Below are 21,081 nucleotides of genomic sequence, written 5' to 3' on the forward strand. Positions count from 1 at the left end.
ATTCTTTACAAGATGTATCTCGATTGTGTTCAAGGAAACAGAACGGTGACTGAATACATAGCTGAATTCTTGCGTTTCTCTGAACGCAATGAGTTAGGCGAAACAGAGAATCAAAAGGTGGCTAGGTACATCAGCGGTTTAAAAGGTTCTCTCCAAGGAAAGATGGGTTTACAAACCGTATGGACCGTGCAGGAAGCTTCCGGTCTAGCGATGAAAACCGAGCTAATAGAGAAGTCATCACGAGGGTTTTCAACATTTAGAAGAAACACGGCTCAGACCAGTTTTGAACCCACGAGTGAGAAAGAAAAGAGCGTAGCCAATAAAGACTCCAACCCGGGAAACAAAGGAGCTAGTAGCTCGAATGCTGTACAACAGAACAAAACACCAGCTCAGAGACAGAACAATTCTTATGCTAAGCCTTCTCTTGACAAGTGTTTCCGTTGCCAAGGACATGGTCATAAATCCAATGTTTGTCCTAGTCGGAAAACAGTCGCTATAATAGAAGAAGAAGATGAAGAGGATGAAGAGGATTTCGCTGGGAATAAAGAATATGAGGGAGCTGAATTCGCTGAAGAAGAATCCGGAGAGAGGATAAACCTTGTACTGCAACGAGTCTTGTTGTCATCTAAAGAAGAAGGCCAACGTAAGAATTTGTTTAGAACACATTGTTCTATTCAAAACAAGGTGTGTAATGTGATTGTGGATAATGGAAGCTCATAAAATTTAGTTTCTCAGAAGCTGGTGGAGTATCTTAAGTTACCCACGACCCGTCATGAGAAGCCGTACGGCCTTGGTTGGGTAAAGAGAGGATCACAAGTTCGAGTTAGCATGACTTACAAAGTTCTCATATCTATAGGTAAACACTATAAGGAGGAGATCACTTGTGACGTCCTTGACATGGATGTTTGTCACATTCTTCTTGGTCGACCTTGGCAGTATGATAATGATATCACATACCGAGGTCGAGACAATGTGATAATGTTTACGTGGGGCAATCATAAAATTGCCATGTCACCTGTTAAGGATCTCTGTAACAGTGCAAAGGAAAAGAAGTCAAGCTTCTTGGTTATGACACATGACGACAAGGTGTTTGATGGGGATGTTCAGGAATCACAATGTTTTTATCCCTTAGTGGTTAAAGGGGTGGTGAGCGCCGTAACAGAGGAGGCGTCTACTCCACGTGAAGTGTTAGAAATTCTAGACGATTTCAAAAAGTTGATTCGAGATTTGCATGGTGGCGGCCTTAGTGGTCATTTGGGAAGAGACAAGACCATTGCTAGCTTGGAAGCAAGGTTTTATTGGCCACATTTAAGGAGAGATGCGGGTGCTATAGTTAAAAGGTGTTATGTCTGTCAGGTTTCTAAAGGACAATCTCAGAACACTGGTCTTTATATGCCATTACCGATCCCAGAAGATATCTGGCAAGACTTGTCTATGGATTTTGTGTTAGGCTTGCCTCGTACACAGCGAAGCGTCGATTCTGTGTTTGTGGTCGTTGATAGATTCTCCAAGATGTCGCATTTCATCGCCTGCAAGAAGACTGCAGATGCCTCTAACATCGCCAAGTTGTTTTTTCGGGAAGTAGTACGTCTTCATGGGGTTCCTAAGACAATAATTTCAGACAGAGATACCAAGTTTCTCAGTCACTTCTGGATTACACTTTGGAGGATGTTTGGAACCAGCTTGAAGCGAAGTTCTACTGCTCACCCACAGACCGATGGGCAAACCGAGGTAACAAACATAACTTTGGGGAATATGATTAGAAGTGTTTGTGGAGATAAACCGAAACAACGGGATCTAGCTTTACCTCAAGTAGAGTTTGCTTACAACAGTGCCGTGCATTCAGCTACAGGGAAATCACCTTTTTCTTTGGTCTATACTTCTATTCCGAAGCATGTGGTCCATTTGGTTAAATTGCCTAAAGCTCCTGGAGTTAGTATCTCAGCTGAGGCTATAGCAGAGGATATTTTAGCAACTAAAGAAGCCGTTCGAGCGAAGTTAGAAGCAACTGGTCAAAAGAATAAAGAAGCAGCAGACAAGCATAGAAGAGTTAAGGTTTTCAAAGAAAGAGATGAAGTGATGGTGTTTCTACGGAAAGAAAGATTCCCGGTTGGCACATATCGCAAGCTACAGCCTCGCAAATATGGGCCATTCAAGATATTGCAGAAGATAAATGATAATGTTTATGTGGTAGCACTTCCAGAAGACATGAACATTTCTAATACATTCAATGTGGCTGACATCTACGAGTACCATGCTGATGGTGTTCTTTATCAAGAAGAGAACTCAGGGTCGAGTTCTTTCGAGGTGGAGGAGACTGACGTTGGAGAATCTTAGTATTCCTAATCTATTGTTTTCTAGAAGTTTTCCTTTTATTTGGTTTTTCTTTTATTTGGTGTTTTCTTTTTTTATGATTTAGACTATCTCTATATAAGAGAGTCTTAGATATTCTGTTTTAGACATTCTTATTAATCTTATCAATAGAAGTTTCAAACTTTTATCTTTTCTGGTGGATTCCAGAACTTTATAATTCAAGTTCTTGCTTGAGAACTTGATTTTAACCTAAGGATTAGTGTTTGCTAAACCTTTGTGATTTCCGACTGCGTCAGTTAAAATAATTCATAATTGATTTGACTTGAAGGTTGTATCAACGTTTTTTTTGTATCTACGTTACCTCAAAGAAAGAAAGAAATGTATTCGTCTAATAGGTCGATTATAAAATTGATTGAATATCATGATTAAAAAGTATGGATTAAAAACAAAAATACAGAAGGGCCTCTCACAGCAAATCTCACCTGACGTGGTCGCACTCACACCCCATTTTACATTGGCTCTATAATTGCTGTTTGGTGACTAGGCCTATTGGTGACATTTACCAAATCTCTTTCAAAATGGACTTGGATTAGTCAACTGACTTAACTCTATTTAACATCAAGTACATTCCACAACCTCGTTAAGAAAAAAATAAATGCGTGCAACTGCATACAATTTGTACTTTAGAAAAACATCGCAATAATCACCAACTAGTATATAGGAAGATTTATATACGAATTTATTGATTTGTAGAAAAAATACAAAGAAAGAATTTCATTCAATTTAAATGGAAGACCATCTAGAGTTTTTATCCGTATTGTCTCTATTGTTTCCTGAATATATTATGTTTTACACTTAGACAAAGTGATTCAATAAACTTCATTAAGTTAAATAAACTTCTAATCTAAAATTAACCGGTGTTAAGTGACTTAACTATGTGAATTAACTATAAGTTTCTTACATATCCTTATCAACTTTTGCTATAGAATCTCAACACGCTCCTTTATAATCATGATTTTTATCAAACACATTTTGAATCAAATTCCAATTTATGACCGATAATAAACTTTCTGGGGTCATCCTATTTAGATCAAAAGGTAGATTTTTATATCACATTAGGTCAGATGAACTTCTAGTTTAAAATAAGTGGTGATAAATGTATTGTTTGTGTCGGCGTGATAATGACTATTGCTAGAGGATGTATCTTGCCACGACGACTTGGGATCATGGCCATGGACAAAACTCGACTAAACCTTTATAGGCTGGACAGTAGCTTAAAAGTTTCTTCGAAATTGCAGTGGATTTTATTATCTTCAGTCCGTCTTCTTTGCTTTGGTCTTTTTATCTATGCTGTGCATTTTCTTTCTCCTGATCCTCGCAAAAATTACTGAGTATTAATCAGCTATAATACTTACAAGACAGTCCGATCTAATCTGGAAAATAAAAAAGAAAAATTATGCATGGACTAGAGATGTTCAATCCGGTAAAACTGATATAAGTAAAACCGAATCAAAGATGACAAAAAGTTAGAAAAATAAAATTGAACCAAAATAGAAAAACTGGTTTGGATTTGATAATACTGGATATATACCGAATAAATGTTATTTAAAAAATCGCAAGTATATGGATATATAGTTTGTTATATAACCCGATTTAACCGAATAAATTGATCAATAAAAATATAGTAGTAAAATTAAATGTAAGTTATATAATATAACTAATAATATATACATAAATTATTTTAGTTATATGATCTTCATACTTAGTTAATTTTGTAATTTAATATTTTATTTTAAGTTGAAATTTATTTTTTGTTTTTATCAAATTAAAAAGTTTAAATTTTTACTTTTTTGTTGACAAATATAATATATATGTGTGCTAATATTTAGTTAATTTAATAGTTTATGGATTGCTATTTTTCTTATTTTTACATTATAAATTGTTACTATTATTAAATTTATATGTTTACTAACTATTTAAAGAATAAAAAATAAAAAGACAAAATATTTAAAAACAGAAAGATGTTCGTGATATATTATAGATATCTAATCATATAAAGTAAAATAAACAAAACATTATAATATATTAATATATTTATGGTTTTTGGTATAAACTGAATAAATCGAAAAAGGTATATAAACCAAACTAAATTAAAGTAAATATAATTTTAATATGGTAATTATATATTTTTAAACTGAAAAGCCGAAAAACCGAAAAAAATGAACCGACATGGACACCCCTAGCATGGACCGACTAGTCAAGTTATCCAATCGGCGCACCTGCCAGATGATTCTCAAGGTGGTGGAAAGATGCAAGGAGGCTATTTCCAGTTGTTCAACGGTTAGCACAATTTATGCTTTTTCAATAACAAAACAAAAGGGCTACAAGTTTTAATGAGTAGGACCTCCGATAACGTTGAATCGACCCCTGATAATAATATGGTGGTGGACCGATCGATTACAAGCACCAGTGGTTGCAATTATTGATGTAATATAGCGGGTACATGATGGTGTTGCGTTTTGTGGTATTAGTCTTGTTATTTTGCGGCACTACGTAGAAGTCTTTGATGTGTTTGATTTTGTCCCAGCCCACAAACCCAACGACGACGAATACGGAAGCATCGTTATTCAAACCGTATGATTTTCTCCTCCACTGTTTACCAGATTCGTCAGCTCAAAAGTTATCCTCTCCAAACCAAAGACTTAAAAAAAAATAACCAAACACGTCTCAATCTTCGTGACCAGACAAACATAGTCATGCAAATTAAAATCAAACATGCAAGTAAATGAGTTCCAGGTTGTTCATTTTTGACTATACAATTTGTCAATGGCCCATTATTGCTTCAGAACTCCATTTCTCCAACGTCAGTTACTCTAAGAACACCTCCATTAGAGGTTTGTGCGCAAACTCCAAAAAAAAAAGTATTATAATATATCAAAAAGATTGAACCTGTCCCTTGCAGTCTCATTTAGAAGAGACGATATCATCAGAGTTTCGTGGGCCCCACGACACGTGTGTGAAGGATTAAACTCACACCTAGATTTAAATCAGGTTTTATGTTTAGGAAAGGTTAGGGAAAGATTATCGCGGGCTGAATCCCGTAAGAACTTGATGAATGAACTTCGATTTGTATTGATATAATAGAAAATGGGATGGTTACAAGAAGATGTATCTCACGATGAATATAAAGATTACAAGAGTATTATCATAAGAATGTTTTGGTGAATGTTGAGTGAAAATATGAGTTGGATCCTCTTCTTAGTCTTCGACCTTCTCTTTTTATAGCTTCGGACTTCTTTAGGTTGTTTGCAACTGGTCTCCGAGATCCTCTCCGCTTGAGGTGGAATCTGCAACAGCTTCCCTTTGACCGGGTCCTGCGCTTCTTATTGTTGTGACGTGAGCTTCCCCTTCGTCGTGACCTCCTTAGTTAGAGTCCCTAGCTTTCAGCCTCCGGCTCTTTTTAGGCTCGAGCCTGCGATGGGCCTGTCCCGGCCCATTACCATCTTTTATTGAGTGAAGATCAGCTACCGGGCCATATTCGGGCCCAACAGTTGCCCCCAGCTCTCGAGATTAGGTATCGTTATTCTCGGGAGCTAAACTTAGCCGCCCAAGCTAGATTCTCTTGTTGAGATCATGATTACTAGCTATCTCAACCGCATTTACTCTTATCCGATCAGATGGCTGTAATTTATCTTTGATTAAATCGACGGCTTTAGATTAAAGCGAGTTTGAAATTTAATTCCCGACTTTCGAGACGTGATGGGATATAAAGCTGAGAGAATTAACTACTTGTCTCTCCACTTCCTCCACGCCTCTCGACGGTTTCTAAGGTAACTCACCCTCTTTCCTTTATTTTACCGTTTTTTTTGTCATTCATTTTTTTTATATCTGCTTCTCGATCAAGCTAGTTCTTCATCCTGAACTTCCCTCTGAGATTCTGCCTTAGATCGATTCTCTTCTTTTGCTTTCTATCTTCCTTCTCCTTTACTATCATGAGTCGAAAAGAAGGTTCCGGCGAAGTTCAGATCTCAGCCTCCGGCGCCCGTATTATGAGGGTCAAACAGGAAGCTGGTGAGAAGATGGCGGAGGCCAAGAAGAAAAAGAGCAAAGACTCGATCGGAGCGAGAGTTAAGAGGATGAAGAAGAAAGGCGGCAAGAGCGCCTCCTCCGGTCCTCACTTCCCTTCCCTCTTGAAGGGTCAAGACGTTGTCAATCTTGCCACTCAGGCTCACTGCAAGAGTGATCTAGTTAGAGCCTGTGCTGAAAACGAGAACCCCGAGACCGCTCCGGAGGGTTGGTTCTGCGTTCATGAAAAATATATCTCCAAGTCTCACCTTAGATTTCCCCTTCCTACCCTTTTGCTGGATCTCTTAGATCATTACCAGCTGGCTCTTCCTCAACTTTGCCCGTCGGTCATCCGAGTGATAAACGGGTTCATCACTAGAGCCAAGGAGGAAGGAGTTATCGTTGGGCTATCTGAGTTAATGAGTCTCTTCTCAATAAAGGAGAGCACCTCCAAGGATGGCGGGAGCGGTACCTACTATCTCCCCTGTCGTCCAGGGCTAGGCGTTTTCAAATTCTCGGCCAGTGATGATGACTGGCGTAGGAAGTATTTTTATGTCAAGATTGATCCTTCGACGGTTCCTATAGGCCGTGTCCTCAGGAACTCGTGGTCAGATATTTCTGGTTAGGACTTTTAGGGATATGCTCACATGTTTATCTCTATTTGTCATGTTACGCTAATTGTCTTTTGACTCCTTTTGCAGAAATCAAAGATCCTGTCAAGTTATCTAGCAAACTCACTAGAGCTCTTTACAGGAAGCTACAGCATAGTCCTAACACTTGGGGGGCTTATACCACTTCAAGAGTCGGATCAGCTAGGTTTCCTGAGCGATACCAGGCGTCCTTCCCTGATTCAGTGACGGTTGCTGGTTTAGAAGGTAACCTTTTATTCTTAATTCATGACTTCTACTGCCTGGATTTGTCTTATACGACTAATGGATTTTTTTTTATGTCGTAGTTTCTGAAGGTGATTCCATTCTCGAAGTTTCCTCCGGAGCAAGCACTTCTTCGAAGACTCAATCACAGAAGATGCCAATTCAACCTTCCTTCCGTTCCAGGGGTAGATCGACCAAGGCTGCCAGCTCCTCTAGAGGGAGTGACAAGAACCAGGGGGGATCCTTCCTTGACTCTGTGAAGGAGGTTCTTGATGAAGGAGGCTCTGCCCCCGCTAAAGGTGTCGTTTCTTCGGAACCCAAGGTCCAGGAAGTTGGCCTTCCTTCTGCGGTCCCGATAACTGAAGCTGATCCTCAAGTAATGAGGGACCCTCCGGAGTCTGAGCCCCCGAGGAACAAGAAGTCCCGAACCGACCAGATTGATAGACCTTCGAGGTCTTCCTCCTCCTCCTCTAGAGGAGGAGCTGTTGGCTGGACCTTCTCTCATTCGAAGCCTGGATCGGTCTTGGATGATCCGTGGGGTTTGGCTACTCTGATGAGGCACATGAAGAGTCCCGGGTGTCCCCTCCCCTCGATCTCCAATATCACGCACACGGATGAGTACGTTGATATTGCTCATCACATGGGTCAGGTATGAAGTTTATTTCATTTTTCAGCTTTGTCTTTGGAAGATTTTGCTAAATCGTTTTCCGTTTTCCACAGCTGGCTGGAGCTATTAACAGAGCTCAATTCAAGTTTGAGGACGCTGTACACAAAGCTCCTAGCGCTGAGGAATTAGCCCAGGTCACTGAGTTGGTCAAGGCCAATAAGACTGAGCTCAACCAGACTCGGGCTCTGATCTCGGATCTCCAAGCCGAGGTGATGAGGCTTGGCTCTAAGTGTGATGCTCAGCAAGGGACGATCGAGAGCCAGCTGATTGACCTCCAGGTGAAGAATAGGAAGATTGGGGAGTTGGATGCTGCCCGGAAGATAGCCGAGTATCAAGTCAAGGAGCTGATCTCCACATCCCAGAACAGCCAGAAGAACAAGGAAGCTGAGGTCAGGCTAGCCGTCCGGAGGGGAAAGAAGGAGGTAGCTGAAGCCTACAACAAGATTCTGGTTATTGTCAAGGAGAAGTTCTCCAAGAAGAAAGATGAAGTTGACCTCCTGGTTCATGCCCAAGAGATTCAAGCCAACACCGAGCTCCTGAAGGACATACTGGATGGTGAGATTAAGAGTACTCAAGATGAGTATGATAACTTGGTGGCGCTAATGCCGGAAGCTGTTGCGGCGTACGAGAAGGCTCAGGTTTCGGACTTCTCGATTGGCAAGCTCCCTCTTCCCCAACTCTCTGAGAGTTCAGGTACTTTCGAGATTAATATGTTTAACCTCTCCTTTTCCGGAGAGTTCGGTTCTAATTTGGGATTGGTGGGTTCTTACTCAGCCCCAGTCGAAACCGCCTCTGGAGGTAGCGACAAGGAGATGGAGGAGGTTCCTGAGGAGGAAGATCCAGCTGGCAAGGGAGCTGAGAAGAGCTCGGATGATAAGGAAGTTTAAGAACTGATGTTCTTTCGTGTTTTCTAGGATTTCTGCCCGATGGGCTTTGTTTTCATTTGTTTCTCAAACTTATAGCCTGAGGAGGCTTTTAAACCTTTATCTGTTGCATTCTGAATCTTTGGTTAGCCTCGGGAGGCTTTTAAACCCTTGTTTAATTTCAAACTCGGTTTTCTTGTTTCGTTTTTAGTTTTTGACTTTATTCGTGAAATATGACAGCTTAATCATTATCGATCCTTACAATAAGTCTGGAAGACTTTGGTCGTTTTTTCTTTGTTCCTTAAGAGGATTTCTTGAAGTATCGGGATTAGCTTAGGGTTTTTAGGAACCTAAGTTTAAGCTGGACACCTTAGGTGGAGGTTCTTGGGAACCTGAACTTGTTTGTGGGATTTTAAGACCCGTTGAGACTTGCTTAGGATTTTAGGACCTTTGTGATTTGATGAGGATTTCAAGACCTCGAAGATTTATAAGGATTTTAAGATCTTGGAGAATTGACAAGGATTTTAAGACCTTGGAGATTTGGTAAGGATTTTAAGACCTTAGGTCCAGGTTCGTCGAGACCTGATATTGTCTGAAGGATTTTAAGACCTTAGGTTCAGGTTCGTCGAGACCTGACATTGCTTTGAAGGATTTTAAGACCTTTAGGATTGTTAAGGATTTTAAGACCTTAGGTTCAGGTTCGTCGAGACCTGATATTGTCTGAAGGATTTTAAGACCTTAGGTTCAGGTTCGTCGAGACCTGACATTGCTTTGAAGGATTTTAAGACCTTGAGGATTGTTAAGGATTTTAAGACCTTAGGTTCAGGTTTGCAGGGACCTGTTTTGTTAAAGAATTGAGATATCGAAAATGATTTCTTTATTGATAGTTGGATACATGGTATCATAGTGATCATACACTTGCTGTATTATAACGATCATACGTTTGCTGCGTGGGCTATGTGACTTTAGTCAGACATATGCCCCCTTTTATTGTAGTGAATGAAGTGTTGAAATGAGGTTGGGGCTGCACTCATGACGGAGTTGCCTACGTACCCAGTCAAGGGATCAAGCCTAACGTAGTTCAGGGATTTTAGGTACCTAATGATAATATCTCTTAAGATTCGTGGCATTCCACGATCTGATTTCAGGTACCCCAGTTCGCACCTTTCGGAGTTTGTAGACGCCAGGTCGTACCACGTGGACGATCTGGTAGGGACCTTCCCAGTTGGTTCCTAACTTCCCAGCATTTGATTCTTTGGTTCCTTCGAAAACTTTCCTAAGTACTAGGTCTCCAACAGCGAACTGTCGGTGCCTGACTTTGGAATTGTACTGTCGTGCCATTGCTTGCTGATAGTTCTGAATGCGAATCAAAGCTCGGTCCCGCCTTTCCTCGATTAGATCGAGGCTGTCGGTTAGGAGTTGATCATTAGCTGCAGGATTGGATGTACAAAGTTCCCGGCGTAGGCTACCAGCAATGGTTTCGGCTGGAACGACGGCTTCCATCCCATATGCTAAGGAGAAAGGAGTTTCTTCTGTAGCTTTTCGTGGGGTGGTTCGACATGCCCAAAGTACTTCAAGTAACTTCTCTGACCAGAATTCCTTCTGGGTTCCGAGGCGTTTCTTGAGGTTTGCTAGTATTGATTTATTAGCAGCCTCCGCTTGTCCGTTACCTTGAGGTCGGCGAGGTGATGAGAAGGTCAGGCGGATATTCCATTTGTCACAAAATATTTTGAAATCGTGGGATATGAATTGTCCTCCATTATCGGTTACGATTTCGTACGGGACGCCGTGTCTACATACGATATCTTTCCATACAAATTGCTCGACCTCGAACCTGGTCACCTGCTGGAAAGCTTCGGCCTCTATCCATTTCGTGAAGTAGTCCGTTAAGACTAAGAGGAAGCGTAGCTTCTTCTTTCCACTTCCTGATGGTACTAGTGGCCCCACGATATCCATGGACCATCTCATAAATGGGTAAGGGGCGGATATGTTAGACAGCTTCTCCGCAGGTTGGTGTATAATCGGTGCATGCCTCTGGCATTTGTCGCATGAAGAGGAATAGGCCTCACAATCTGCAATAATGGTAGGCCAGAAATATCCTTGTCTTTTGATTCTGATGGCTAAAGCTCTTCCTCCAGAGTGGTTCCCGCAGGAACCGTCGTGCATTTCCTTCATGAGTCTCATAGCAACGAGGCCATGAACGCATTTTAGGTAAGGTCCGGACATGCTTCGTTTGAGGAGGACAGATTCAGTCACGCAATATCTCGCGCTTAATGCTTTGAGCTTTCGAGCCTCCCACTTATTGGGTGGAGTCTTTCCCTCCAGGATGTATTGCGTGATTGGAATTCTCCAATCCTCTCTTCCTACAACTTTGTTATGAAGAGACGAGGGAGGTTCCCGTTCGGGACCTGGTATCGTGGTGCCCCCGGAGGTATTGGTAGGATTGGGCTCCAGGGAGTCTGAATTCCGAGGAATACCTCCAGATGAATTTTGGAGAGCTGTATGGCTTCTGGTTTTAACTCTGCAGATGACTGGGTCTGAGTTGGTGCCCCCGGGGGTATTTTCGAGATCAGGCTCTAAGGAGTCTGAATTTCGAAGAATATCTTCCGTGACTTGGATTATGTTCCCGGAGGTATGCTTTTTTGCGCTGCATATTCTGGTTTTTGGAAACCAAAATGTTGTGAAAACTTGGGTAGCTACCGCTTCAGGGCAGGTACCTTCGGGTTGCGCTTTTAGTTTGCTCTCTTTTTCAGCTTTAGTAGCTATGTCGATGCTTGGTTTCTCGATTCCTTCTACGGGTATGATTCGTTTTACGAGGGGGTCTGATGTGGAAGCTAAAGCAGCCAATGCATCTGCTGAGGAGTTCTCACCTCGTGGGATTCTCGTTAGCTCGAATTTGTCGAACTGCCTAGTGAGGTTCTGGACGACTTCGAGATATGCCCCCATTCTTTCGTCCCTCGTTTCGTATTCTCCGTGAAACTGGCTAGCTACTAGCTGTGAATCACTATAAGCGTTTAGCTCTCGGATTCCGAGGCTTAGGGCGAGCTTCAACCCTGCGATTAGTGCTTCGTATTCAGCTTCGTTGTTTGAGGCGCTGAATCCGAGCCTATATGACTGCTCGATGGTTTCTCCTGCTGAAGAAGTTAGCCTTAGACCGATACCGGAGCCCTGCTTCGATGAGGCTCCGTCGACGTATAGGCTCCACTTCGGAGATTCCATTTCGGAGTCTAACTGCTCGGATGTCAATTCGATGATAAAGTCAGCGAGGACCTGAGCTTTCGCTGCTGCTCGAGGTCTATACTCAATATCATATTCGCTGAGTTCTATGGCCCATTTAGCCAATCGTCCTGACTGGCTGGGGCTGTGCAAGATCATTCGTAATGGTTGTGAGGTCATTACAATGATCGAATGCGATTGGAAGTAAGGTCGCAATTTTCTGGCAGCTGTTACGACTGCTAGAGCTAGTTTTTCCATCGCAGGGTACCTGGTTTCGGCATCTATCAAACTTTTACTGGTGTAATAGACAGGTCTTTGTTCATTTTGTTCCTCTCGTACTAGAACGCCGCTGACTGCAGCAGTTGATACAGCGAGATATAGGTACAATGGCTCTCCTACTACTGGTTTAGATAGGATCGGAGGTTCGGAGAGGTAAGCTTTCAATTGCTTGAAGGCTTCCTCACATTTCTCGTCCCACAAGAACTTCTTATTATTTCTTAGAAGCTTGTAAAATGGGAGACATTTATCGGTAGACTTGGATATGAATCGATTCAACGCCGCGATTCGTCCAGTCAGTCTCTGCACCTCCCTGGTCGTCTTAGGTGACGGCATTTCTAGGAAGGTTGCTATCTGCTGCGGGTTGGCTTCAATGCCTCTTTCGGTTACGAGATAGCCTAGGAACTCGCCTGAGGGTACCCCGAAAGTACATTTAGTGGGATTGAGCTTCATATCGTACTTGTTCAGGATATCGAAGCATTCCCTTAAATGGGAGATATGATCTTCCCCGGCTGAGGATTTGACTAGCATGTCGTCGATATAGACCTCCATGGTTTTTCCAAGTTGTCCAGCAAACATCTTATTTACTAGCCTTTGATAGGTAGCTCCTGCGTTCTTTAATCCGAATGGCATAACCTTATGACAATAGGTTCCTCGTTCGGTTATGAATGCAGTTTTCTCCTGGTCCTCAGGAACCATCATGATTTGGTTATATCCTGAGAAGGCATCCATGAAGGATAGGAGTCGATGGCCAGCTGTTGCTTCAACTAGGCGGTCGATGTGAGGTAACGGGAAGCTGTCTTTAGGGCAAGCTTTGTTTAGGTCTGTGAAATCTACACAGATTCTCCACTTCCCGTTTTTCTTCTTTACCACTACTGGGTTAGCTAACCAGTCGGGGTAATGTACCTCCCGAATGGACCCAGCTTTCGTAAGTCGGTCAACTTCGTCGTTAACAGCTTGAGCCTTTTCGAGACCTAGCTTACGACGCTTCTGTTTGATCGGTTTGAAAGTAGGGTCAACTTTTAGCTTATGGGTGGTGACGTTCGGATCTATTCCTTTCATGTCGTTGGTGGACCACGCAAAGGTTTTGACATTGCTTTTCAAAAAATCGATGAGCTCCTTTTTTGTCTCAAGAGGTAGCTCGGACCCGATGCTCACCTGTCTTTCAGGATTTGAGTCGTCGATGCAAACTTTTTCGGTTAGGTTCCTGAGGGGACCTCGAATATTTTGTTGCATTTCGCGACCTTTCTGGATCTGTAATTGCTATTGGGGGGATTTTTGGTGGATTTCGAATCCTCCCAAATAGCAGATCCTGGATATCTTCTGGCTACCGTGTATGGTAGCTATCCCTTCGGGTGTTGGAAATTTTACGCACTGATGGTACGTTGAGGCTACTGCCTTCATTTTGTGGATCCAAGGTCTTCCCAAAATCGCGTGGAACGGGGAAGGTCTATCGATGACTACTAAGTTGGTCATTTTCATTATTCCGCCAGCTATGACTGGGAGCTTGATTGTTCCCAATGAGGTAGCTGTTTCTCCGGAGAAGCCTACGAGATTAGCTTTTTGGCCAATAATTTCATAGTCGTCTATTTCCATCCCTTTTAGGGTGTTATAGAAAATGAGGTCGACAGAGCTTCCTGTGTCTATCATGAGCTTGGGAACCTCGTATCCTGCGATGTTCAGGGTGACTATCAACGCATCATCGTGAGGTCTGTCAAGGTTTGAGGTCTCGCTCTCCCAGAAAGAAATCTTAGTGTTGGATTCAGGATTAGGAGGCTTAGGTCCAGTGTTAGACACAGCCTTCCGCACGTGATTCTTAATGGAATTGACGGAGTCTTGACATATGTCTGATCCTCCAAGGATACAGTCCACCCTCGAGTCGGGGTTCGATTGATGGGAGGGTTTGCTCAAGAGAGCTTCGACTTGTAAACTTTTTCCTTGGGGGAATTTCCCAAGAATCATGTCGACTCTTTTTTTGGGAACTGGAGGTGGCGAATCGGTTTCCTTCTCAGGTGACCTCTCGCGTTTCGGGGAAATGTCCCTGGAACCTCTTTTCTGATAAGGTGGCGGCTTTTTAAGGTCCACGCCCTTTATTTCTCCGGCTGCGAATTTAGCTGCCAGCTGGCGTTGGAGGTCCCAACATTCTTCGGTTGAGTGTCCTTCGCGATCATGATAAGAGCAATGTTTGCCTTTATCGAAGCCTTTTGACCAGGGAGTTTTATTTGCAGCTGCAACAGGTTTCTCTTCCTTGTCTTCCTCGATTGCGTAGGAATGTTCTCCTTGAGTTTGATTACTTCGAGGGTTACCCTTTTTATGAGGTCCCTTAGTCTCGGAGGAGTCACTTTTCGAATGATTCTGTGGTTTCTTGTGGAGTTTATCCAGTGCAGCTGTCTCCTCCTCCAAAGCAATATATTTGGTGGCTCTATGAAGAGCGTCATCGATAGTTGGAGGAGCGTTGAGTGTTAACTCTGACCAGAATTTTGATCTATAGAACAGACCTCTCCTAAGGGCCTCGATGGCGACTAGGTCGTTAGGATTCGATAGCTTAGTTCTTATTGCCCTGAATTTCTCAATGTAGACTCGTAATGAATCTCCCATACCTTGACTGACTTTCCAAAGGTCGGCCTCGGAGGCTTGCTTCCGGATATGGGTTGAGTATTGCTTCATAAAGGCGTTGGTTAATTGGTCAAAGTTGTCTATCGAGGCTGGTTCGAGGCCGGAGAACCACTCCAGGGCTGTTCCGACCAAATTTTCGGCGAATGTTCTACAGTAACCTGCTTCACATTCTTCCTGAGTGAAATGGGCTTTAACAATTGCCAATCGAAAAGCTCTCAAGTAGGCCTTCGGGTCGGAGGTCCCATCATACTCAGGAATTCTGATTTTTCGGGTATCTCTTATGTGAGAGCTGGCAATTCTGTCCGTGAACGGAGTTCCACGGGTTTCTTCGATTAAGCTATCGATTTCGGGAGCTGAACTCGTAGCTTTATGGACTTGAGCTCCCAATTTCTGGAGAGCTGCGTGAGTTCTCTCCATATATCTACGGATAGCTTCAGGTCCTTCAAATGGAAGGATATTTGGATCGTTCGCAGGTACCCGATGAGTAGGTTCCCGACGGAATCGAGTTGGCGCATCTTCCCATGCGGTTAGTGGGCTAAGTCGCTCGACATTTCTTGGGTTATCGGAGTTTATCCTTTGATAACCGTCCTCATTCGGGACCGAGCTTCTAGTTTGATAAACCGAAGCTGACGCTCTGCCTCCAGATGGGAAGGATATTCCTGCTCCGGACCTAGGATCAGGTGGCGGAGGAGGTAACTGATTACTTCTGTCAGAGACCTGACCGGGTGTGGAGCTGGTTGTCGCTACGTTACTTCCCATAGCACTGGCGTTAGGTGGATTGAATACGGGAACTGTTCCAGTATGAGGTGTCTGGAAAGCAGATCCGCGTCCTTCAGGGGCAGTGCTATCAGGGGAAAAGTTTAAACGTGCTCGGGGAAATGAGGGATCGGTTAATCGATCATGGAAGATGGCCCCCGGAGCTTGACGTTGCGGTGGTTGGGTTGTTGCGTTTAGAGATCTAGTTATCTCTTCGAATCGTTGTTGACGTACAGCCAGCTGATGCATCGTGCGCTCACTTTCCTGAGCTCGGTCTACTAATTGTAACATCATCTGGCGGATCTCAGAGAGCTGAGCCTCCGTTTGATTCGGAATGGCTTGCTGCTGAGGATTCTCGGTAACCGGGAGCTCGGAGGTGTTTCCACCTAATGACCTCGGGTTAGTAACTCCGGTTGTAGTTTGGCTCGTTCGAGCATCAACCGGAAGCTGTTGCCCAGATCGGTGGTCGCCACGTTGAGGCTCTGTGATTACGAGACTAGAGCCTCCGTCATTCGGTGAGCCATCGCTCTGAATCGGGAGGTTAAGGTCAGACGGGGTTGTTGTCTGATCAGTAGGGTTCATCCTCGAGTTAGAGTAAGGGATTCGGTAGTTTCGTCCCCTCAGACGGCGCCAATTGTGAAGGATTAAACTCACACCTAGATTTAAATCAGGTTTTATGTTTAGGAAAGGTTAGGGAAAGATTATCGCGGGCTGAATCCCGTAAGAACTTGATGAATGAACTTCGATTTGTATTGATATAATAGAAAATGGGATGGTTACAAGAAGATGTATCTCACGATGAATATAAAGATTACAAGAGTATTATCATAAGAATGTTTTGGTGAATGTTGAGTGAAAATATGAGTTGGATCCTCTTCTTAGTCTTCGACCTTCTCTTTTTATAGCTTCGGACTTCTTTAGGTTGTTTGCAACTGGTCTCCGAGATCCTCTCCGCTTGAGGTGGAATCTGCAACAGCTTCCCTTTGACCGGGTCATGCGCTTCTTATTGTTGTGACGTGAGCTTCCCCTTCGTCGTGACCTCCTTAGTTAGAGTCCCTAGCTTTCAGCCTCCGGCTCTTTTTAGGCTCGAGTCTGCGATGGGCCTGTCCCGGCCCATTACCATCTTTTATTGAGTGAAGATCAGCTACCGGACCATATTCGGGCCCAACAACGTGGTGGCCCACGATTGGTTCGGTTCATTTTTTTTTTCTTTTTTTAAATCTAACGAAAAAAAAAAAATTAATTGTTTGCATTGGAAAGCGTGTCTTCATTAGTCTCACTAATGGAGATGCTTGCCGCCCAAAGTCATATGAGGCTTAAAACATATCAAGAAAATATGCATTTTAAATGTAACTACATTTTTAACTAAAAAAAATATATCCTTAAAGAAAAAATGTTGCCACTTAAAGCCCTTGTTTTATGAGCATTAGCTCAGACCAAACCGCTTCTTTACATATATAATTCTCGTTTAGTTTAAGTCTTTTAAAACTCTTAATTTTAGTTTCATGTCAAGACAAAATCACATGCTAATCGAATCCGAACGGAACCACGTAATACGATATAGTGACATATCGTCCGAAAAGTAAGAAATCATTTATTTAGTATACCATTGTCAGAACTACTTAAAAGGACAATGTATCTCTTCGTTATATAGTAGAAAACTTGAAATGCATACACGGATAAAAACTAACACCAAATCATAACTGTCCATTAGGACAAGCACATCATAACATCAAGAACGTACTACGTGGGGCACGCCACGTGATTCACCTAGCTGGTTGATCATGTAAAGCGCGTTGCTCGTAACCTTCGCCACTTTCGTCATCCAATGCTTCACCGCCGTTTTCACCTTACCCTCGACCCCTTTAAACCCATCGAGACACGTGTCGTCATCCGTCAACGCCGCACTAGCCCACGTCTGCGCGTTGCTCATCTGCCACCTGAACTCATTCGCCGAAACGCCCGTAGCGTGGAGATGCTTCAAGACGCCTAGCGTGCGGCTCAGCTCGTCCACCGAGTCTCCAATCATCTCCACGCAGTCCACAACCGCCGCTTTCACGCGTTTCTTCCCCACGGTTTCTCTCACGGCCGCGAGTTTCTTCGCGGCGGATTGAGCGTGGGAGAGGCTTATTTTGACGGCGGCTTGAGCTAGCTCGCGACGGTTCGTGATGGTTGGACCGGAGTAGGTAGAGAGCGTACGGACGCATAGAGATGGATAGCTCGCGTGCAAGCAGGAGGAATGTACGATATCTTCGGCAGCGCTATTAGGTCCATATGCGGTGGTGGTAGCTACGATGACGGCGGAGAGAATGGCGGCGAGAAAGAGCTTATGTGGAGGAGCCATTGTTTGAACTAGAGTGTGAGTGAGAGAGAGTGACCAAGTTAGGGTTATCTCTGTAAATGAAAAAAGGAGAGCGGTGACTGGTTGGTAAGAATTTAAAGTGGTAGGTCGTTCAACGTTATAGCTTATTTATGGTTTTATTACATAAGTACCCTAAGATATTTCATTTTATTTGCGTGGTACATGCATAAGATAAGGGGTAGGATGGTGAATGTACCTCTTGATTATGGGGAAAATCTGTAAAATTTAATGCACCACAAATTACAGTAGCGAGTCCAGTGACAAATAAAGACTGTCCAGTCCAATGCATATAGATAAATTAATAACATGTGAATGATAATAATGATCCAACATATGTAAAGAGGTAACGACAGAAACAGATAAACAATGTGGAATTATTGGCGGACTGGTCACTAGACACTAGTGGCCAATTATATTTAAAAGAGGGTTCAGAAGATTGGGCCACATTTGCTATGAACTGACAAAAGAGGTTACAGAGTCGAACTTTTTATCTGCCATTTATTTTGCTCAGCTCGTGATATCATTTCAGAGTAAACTCTGTTACGTATACAACGAATTAAACTTAGGTCAGATCAATAGAAAGTTTATATATTCTGGAGTTTGATTAAAAACAGTTACTTTAATTATATATCAACATTCATTTGGTGATCAAATAACACCAAATTAAACTATGCTAAATTTTCTCCTCCACTCATTTATTTTGTGTGAAAGCCTCCTCTAATAATTCAGACGATGTTTCCCTAAGTCTAGTGAAAGAAAAAGGTAAAGATGTCCCAGTTGAACTGGAATGACCCACTTAACAGAAAACGTCCCATCTTCATCTGTTTATTTTCTTAGAGATACACATCAAGACGAATGTGTCAAAGCATAGCTTAATTAAAGTGATCCATTTGATCATGGTCTTAGCATCATGCTTGATCTTGTGCCATGAGTTCCATGGTTTCTTCCACCTACACATCTCAAGACAGTGCAGTATCCAAGTTCTACAGATTTGTCTTGTATGCTCCAATTTCCTTGACTCATTCCTCAAACAAAAATAAAAATAAAATAAAATAAAAGCATGTATAGATAGGTATAGAGGAAAAGAAAAATTCCAAAAATTGACCTCGATTGATTTACCGCTAGACAAACATGGTATCTAATCTACGTATTATTCTGACAATCCTCAATGATTATGAAATCTCGATTAAATGATCATATTGGAAGAAGGTTTTGTAAATGCGTGGGTAATATAACTTCATGGACGTAACAATTTTTTTGATTAGTAACTAGGATTTGTGGTCTGGTAATGATTAATTTAAGGGTAAAAACTCAATATGGTAAAGTCATCAGGGTTCGAATTTCGACTACTGATGAATTAACATTTCGGTATCATGGACATGAGACCGACACGTGATAACACATGATTAGTCTGTACCACTTCTGTGGAGTCGGGATATTTATGTATAATTCAAAAAAAAAATGATTAGTTTACATTGGTTGATGAAGAAAGGCTACATGGACGGCGTTAAGTAACTTGTTGGAAATGTCCAAGCTTAAAATGGGAACATGAAACCAACAGTACAAACTTGTTGTTGTGACAATTCATCATCATATATCATGTGAGTGGGTTCCATTGTTTTCATGATGATGAAGGACTAGTTGTGTGTAGTACTTGTAATCTGTATGTTATGATGCTGGAGAGTTAGTTTTATTCGCCTTTGAATGATCTTAGTCAATTTTTGTTATGAGTATGTACACAGTTTACTTTATGAGTTGTAAGTGTATGTAGTTTATCTTCTAAGTTATGAATTATGGTAAGTAAGTTTAACTTACCAGTACTTCAACTAAAAATGAAAACTACGCATACAATAAAGTCTATAGTACCTTTTTTTTTTATTAACATTCCATATACCAACACGAACAAATGCATGCATGTAGTCAAGTTTTAATGAACCAAAGTGTATATATGTAGTCAAGTTTTGGTGGGCTTAAGAAGCGTTAATATACTTGTGTCCAAATGTTCGCCCAGCAACGCTTCTGGTAGCAACAATACTTGATACTGATTTATTCTAATTCAAGAGCTCCTGGTCTTGTTTGCGAGAAATTATCTACAAATTGCAAAAATAATCGACCAAAAAATAATATACTTAAAACCAACAAGTTTTGAAGTATCTATAATGTAGTAGACACCTTCAGCCGTTACAGGCTCCTTTTGTCATCCCATAATCTTACGACACTTCCGTTTATCACCATCAAGTCCACGTAACGGTACCAATCTTCATCACCATTTCTCATCTTCACCACTCTTTCCCACTTCTCCCACCACTCTTCACAATCACCCAAACTACCTCCATAGTTAACAGCGGACGTTAACTCTCCGTCAACACCCCTCCCTCCGTCAACGTCTACCTCGTAGTACATAGTCATCTTCCCTTTTGTCACTCCGTCATCGCATATTAACGTCTCCCAAACCTCCGTTTTTGTAACCACCGTTTCCTCCACTCGAGCCACCGCCGTTTCTTTAACCGGACCAGCTACTTCTTGTGGTTCTTGTTCAGATTTCGAGGCGGTTTGTTCCTCTAACAAGCCACATCCATGACGGCCGTCGTCTCCAATGGTGGTGACTCTCATCCTCCAGAAGCTGACGGCTGCCGTCACGACAGCGATCCATGTCCAGACATTGTTGACGATGGCAAGAACACCGAAGCTAACGTATTCGAAAGCCAACGCTTCTAATGGAGAATCCAAAGTGGCCATGTTTTTCTTGTTGTCTTGATGATAAGCAAAGAGGTGATTGGTTAGGTGGTTTATATAAAGGTGATAAGAGAGATAGAGGAGAGAACATGAAACATGGACCGTCGGATGAAGAGAGAGGAATGCTAAGCCGTTGGATATTGTCAAGTGGAAGTATGAATATTTCGTAGATGCTGAGAATCGAGAAGGAAGATGCTTTTGTTTTCAAGAAAGATGCGCACAGCCAAATACTTATTCCCCATGGGGTTGGCTGGCCCTCAGAATATTAAACAATATAAGCAACTGTTGAGAACAGCCTTCTTAGGTTAGAAGAAGAATAGAGAAGAAAACGTATTGAGG

The 21,081-nt window shown here is 42.3% G+C and overlaps 2 protein-coding genes across 2 annotated transcripts; both read right to left on the bottom strand.

The window, feature by feature from the left end:
- Positions 1 to 17,225: 17,225 nt before the first annotated feature.
- On the bottom strand, positions 17,226 to 18,232 carry LOC108814731 (pectinesterase inhibitor 3). Its single transcript, XM_018587356.2, has one exon. It carries the CDS (start codon positions 17,986 to 17,988, stop codon positions 17,377 to 17,379), a length of 612 nt encoding a protein of 203 aa, XP_018442858.2. The 5' UTR covers positions 17,989 to 18,232; the 3' UTR covers positions 17,226 to 17,376.
- Positions 18,233 to 20,023: 1,791 nt separating this feature from the next.
- On the bottom strand, positions 20,024 to 20,956 carry LOC108816224 (uncharacterized). Its single transcript, XM_018588792.2, has one exon. It carries the CDS (start codon positions 20,743 to 20,745, stop codon positions 20,188 to 20,190), a length of 558 nt encoding a protein of 185 aa, XP_018444294.1. The 5' UTR covers positions 20,746 to 20,956; the 3' UTR covers positions 20,024 to 20,187.
- Between the last annotated feature and the right edge of the window lie 125 nt (positions 20,957 to 21,081).

This window comes from Raphanus sativus, chromosome 7, assembly GCF_000801105.2.
Source record: "Raphanus sativus cultivar WK10039 chromosome 7, ASM80110v3, whole genome shotgun sequence".
NCBI classification, from domain to species: Eukaryota; Viridiplantae; Streptophyta; class Magnoliopsida; order Brassicales; family Brassicaceae; genus Raphanus; species Raphanus sativus.

What these genes read in the sequence shown, in the direction of transcription:
- LOC108814731 (XM_018587356.2), bottom strand. Translation starts at nt 17,988, where the DNA reads ATGGCTCCTCCACATAAGCTCTTTCTCGCCGCCATTCTCTCCGCCGTC.
- LOC108816224 (XM_018588792.2), bottom strand. Translation starts at nt 20,745, where the DNA reads ATGGCCACTTTGGATTCTCCATTAGAAGCGTTGGCTTTCGAATACGTT.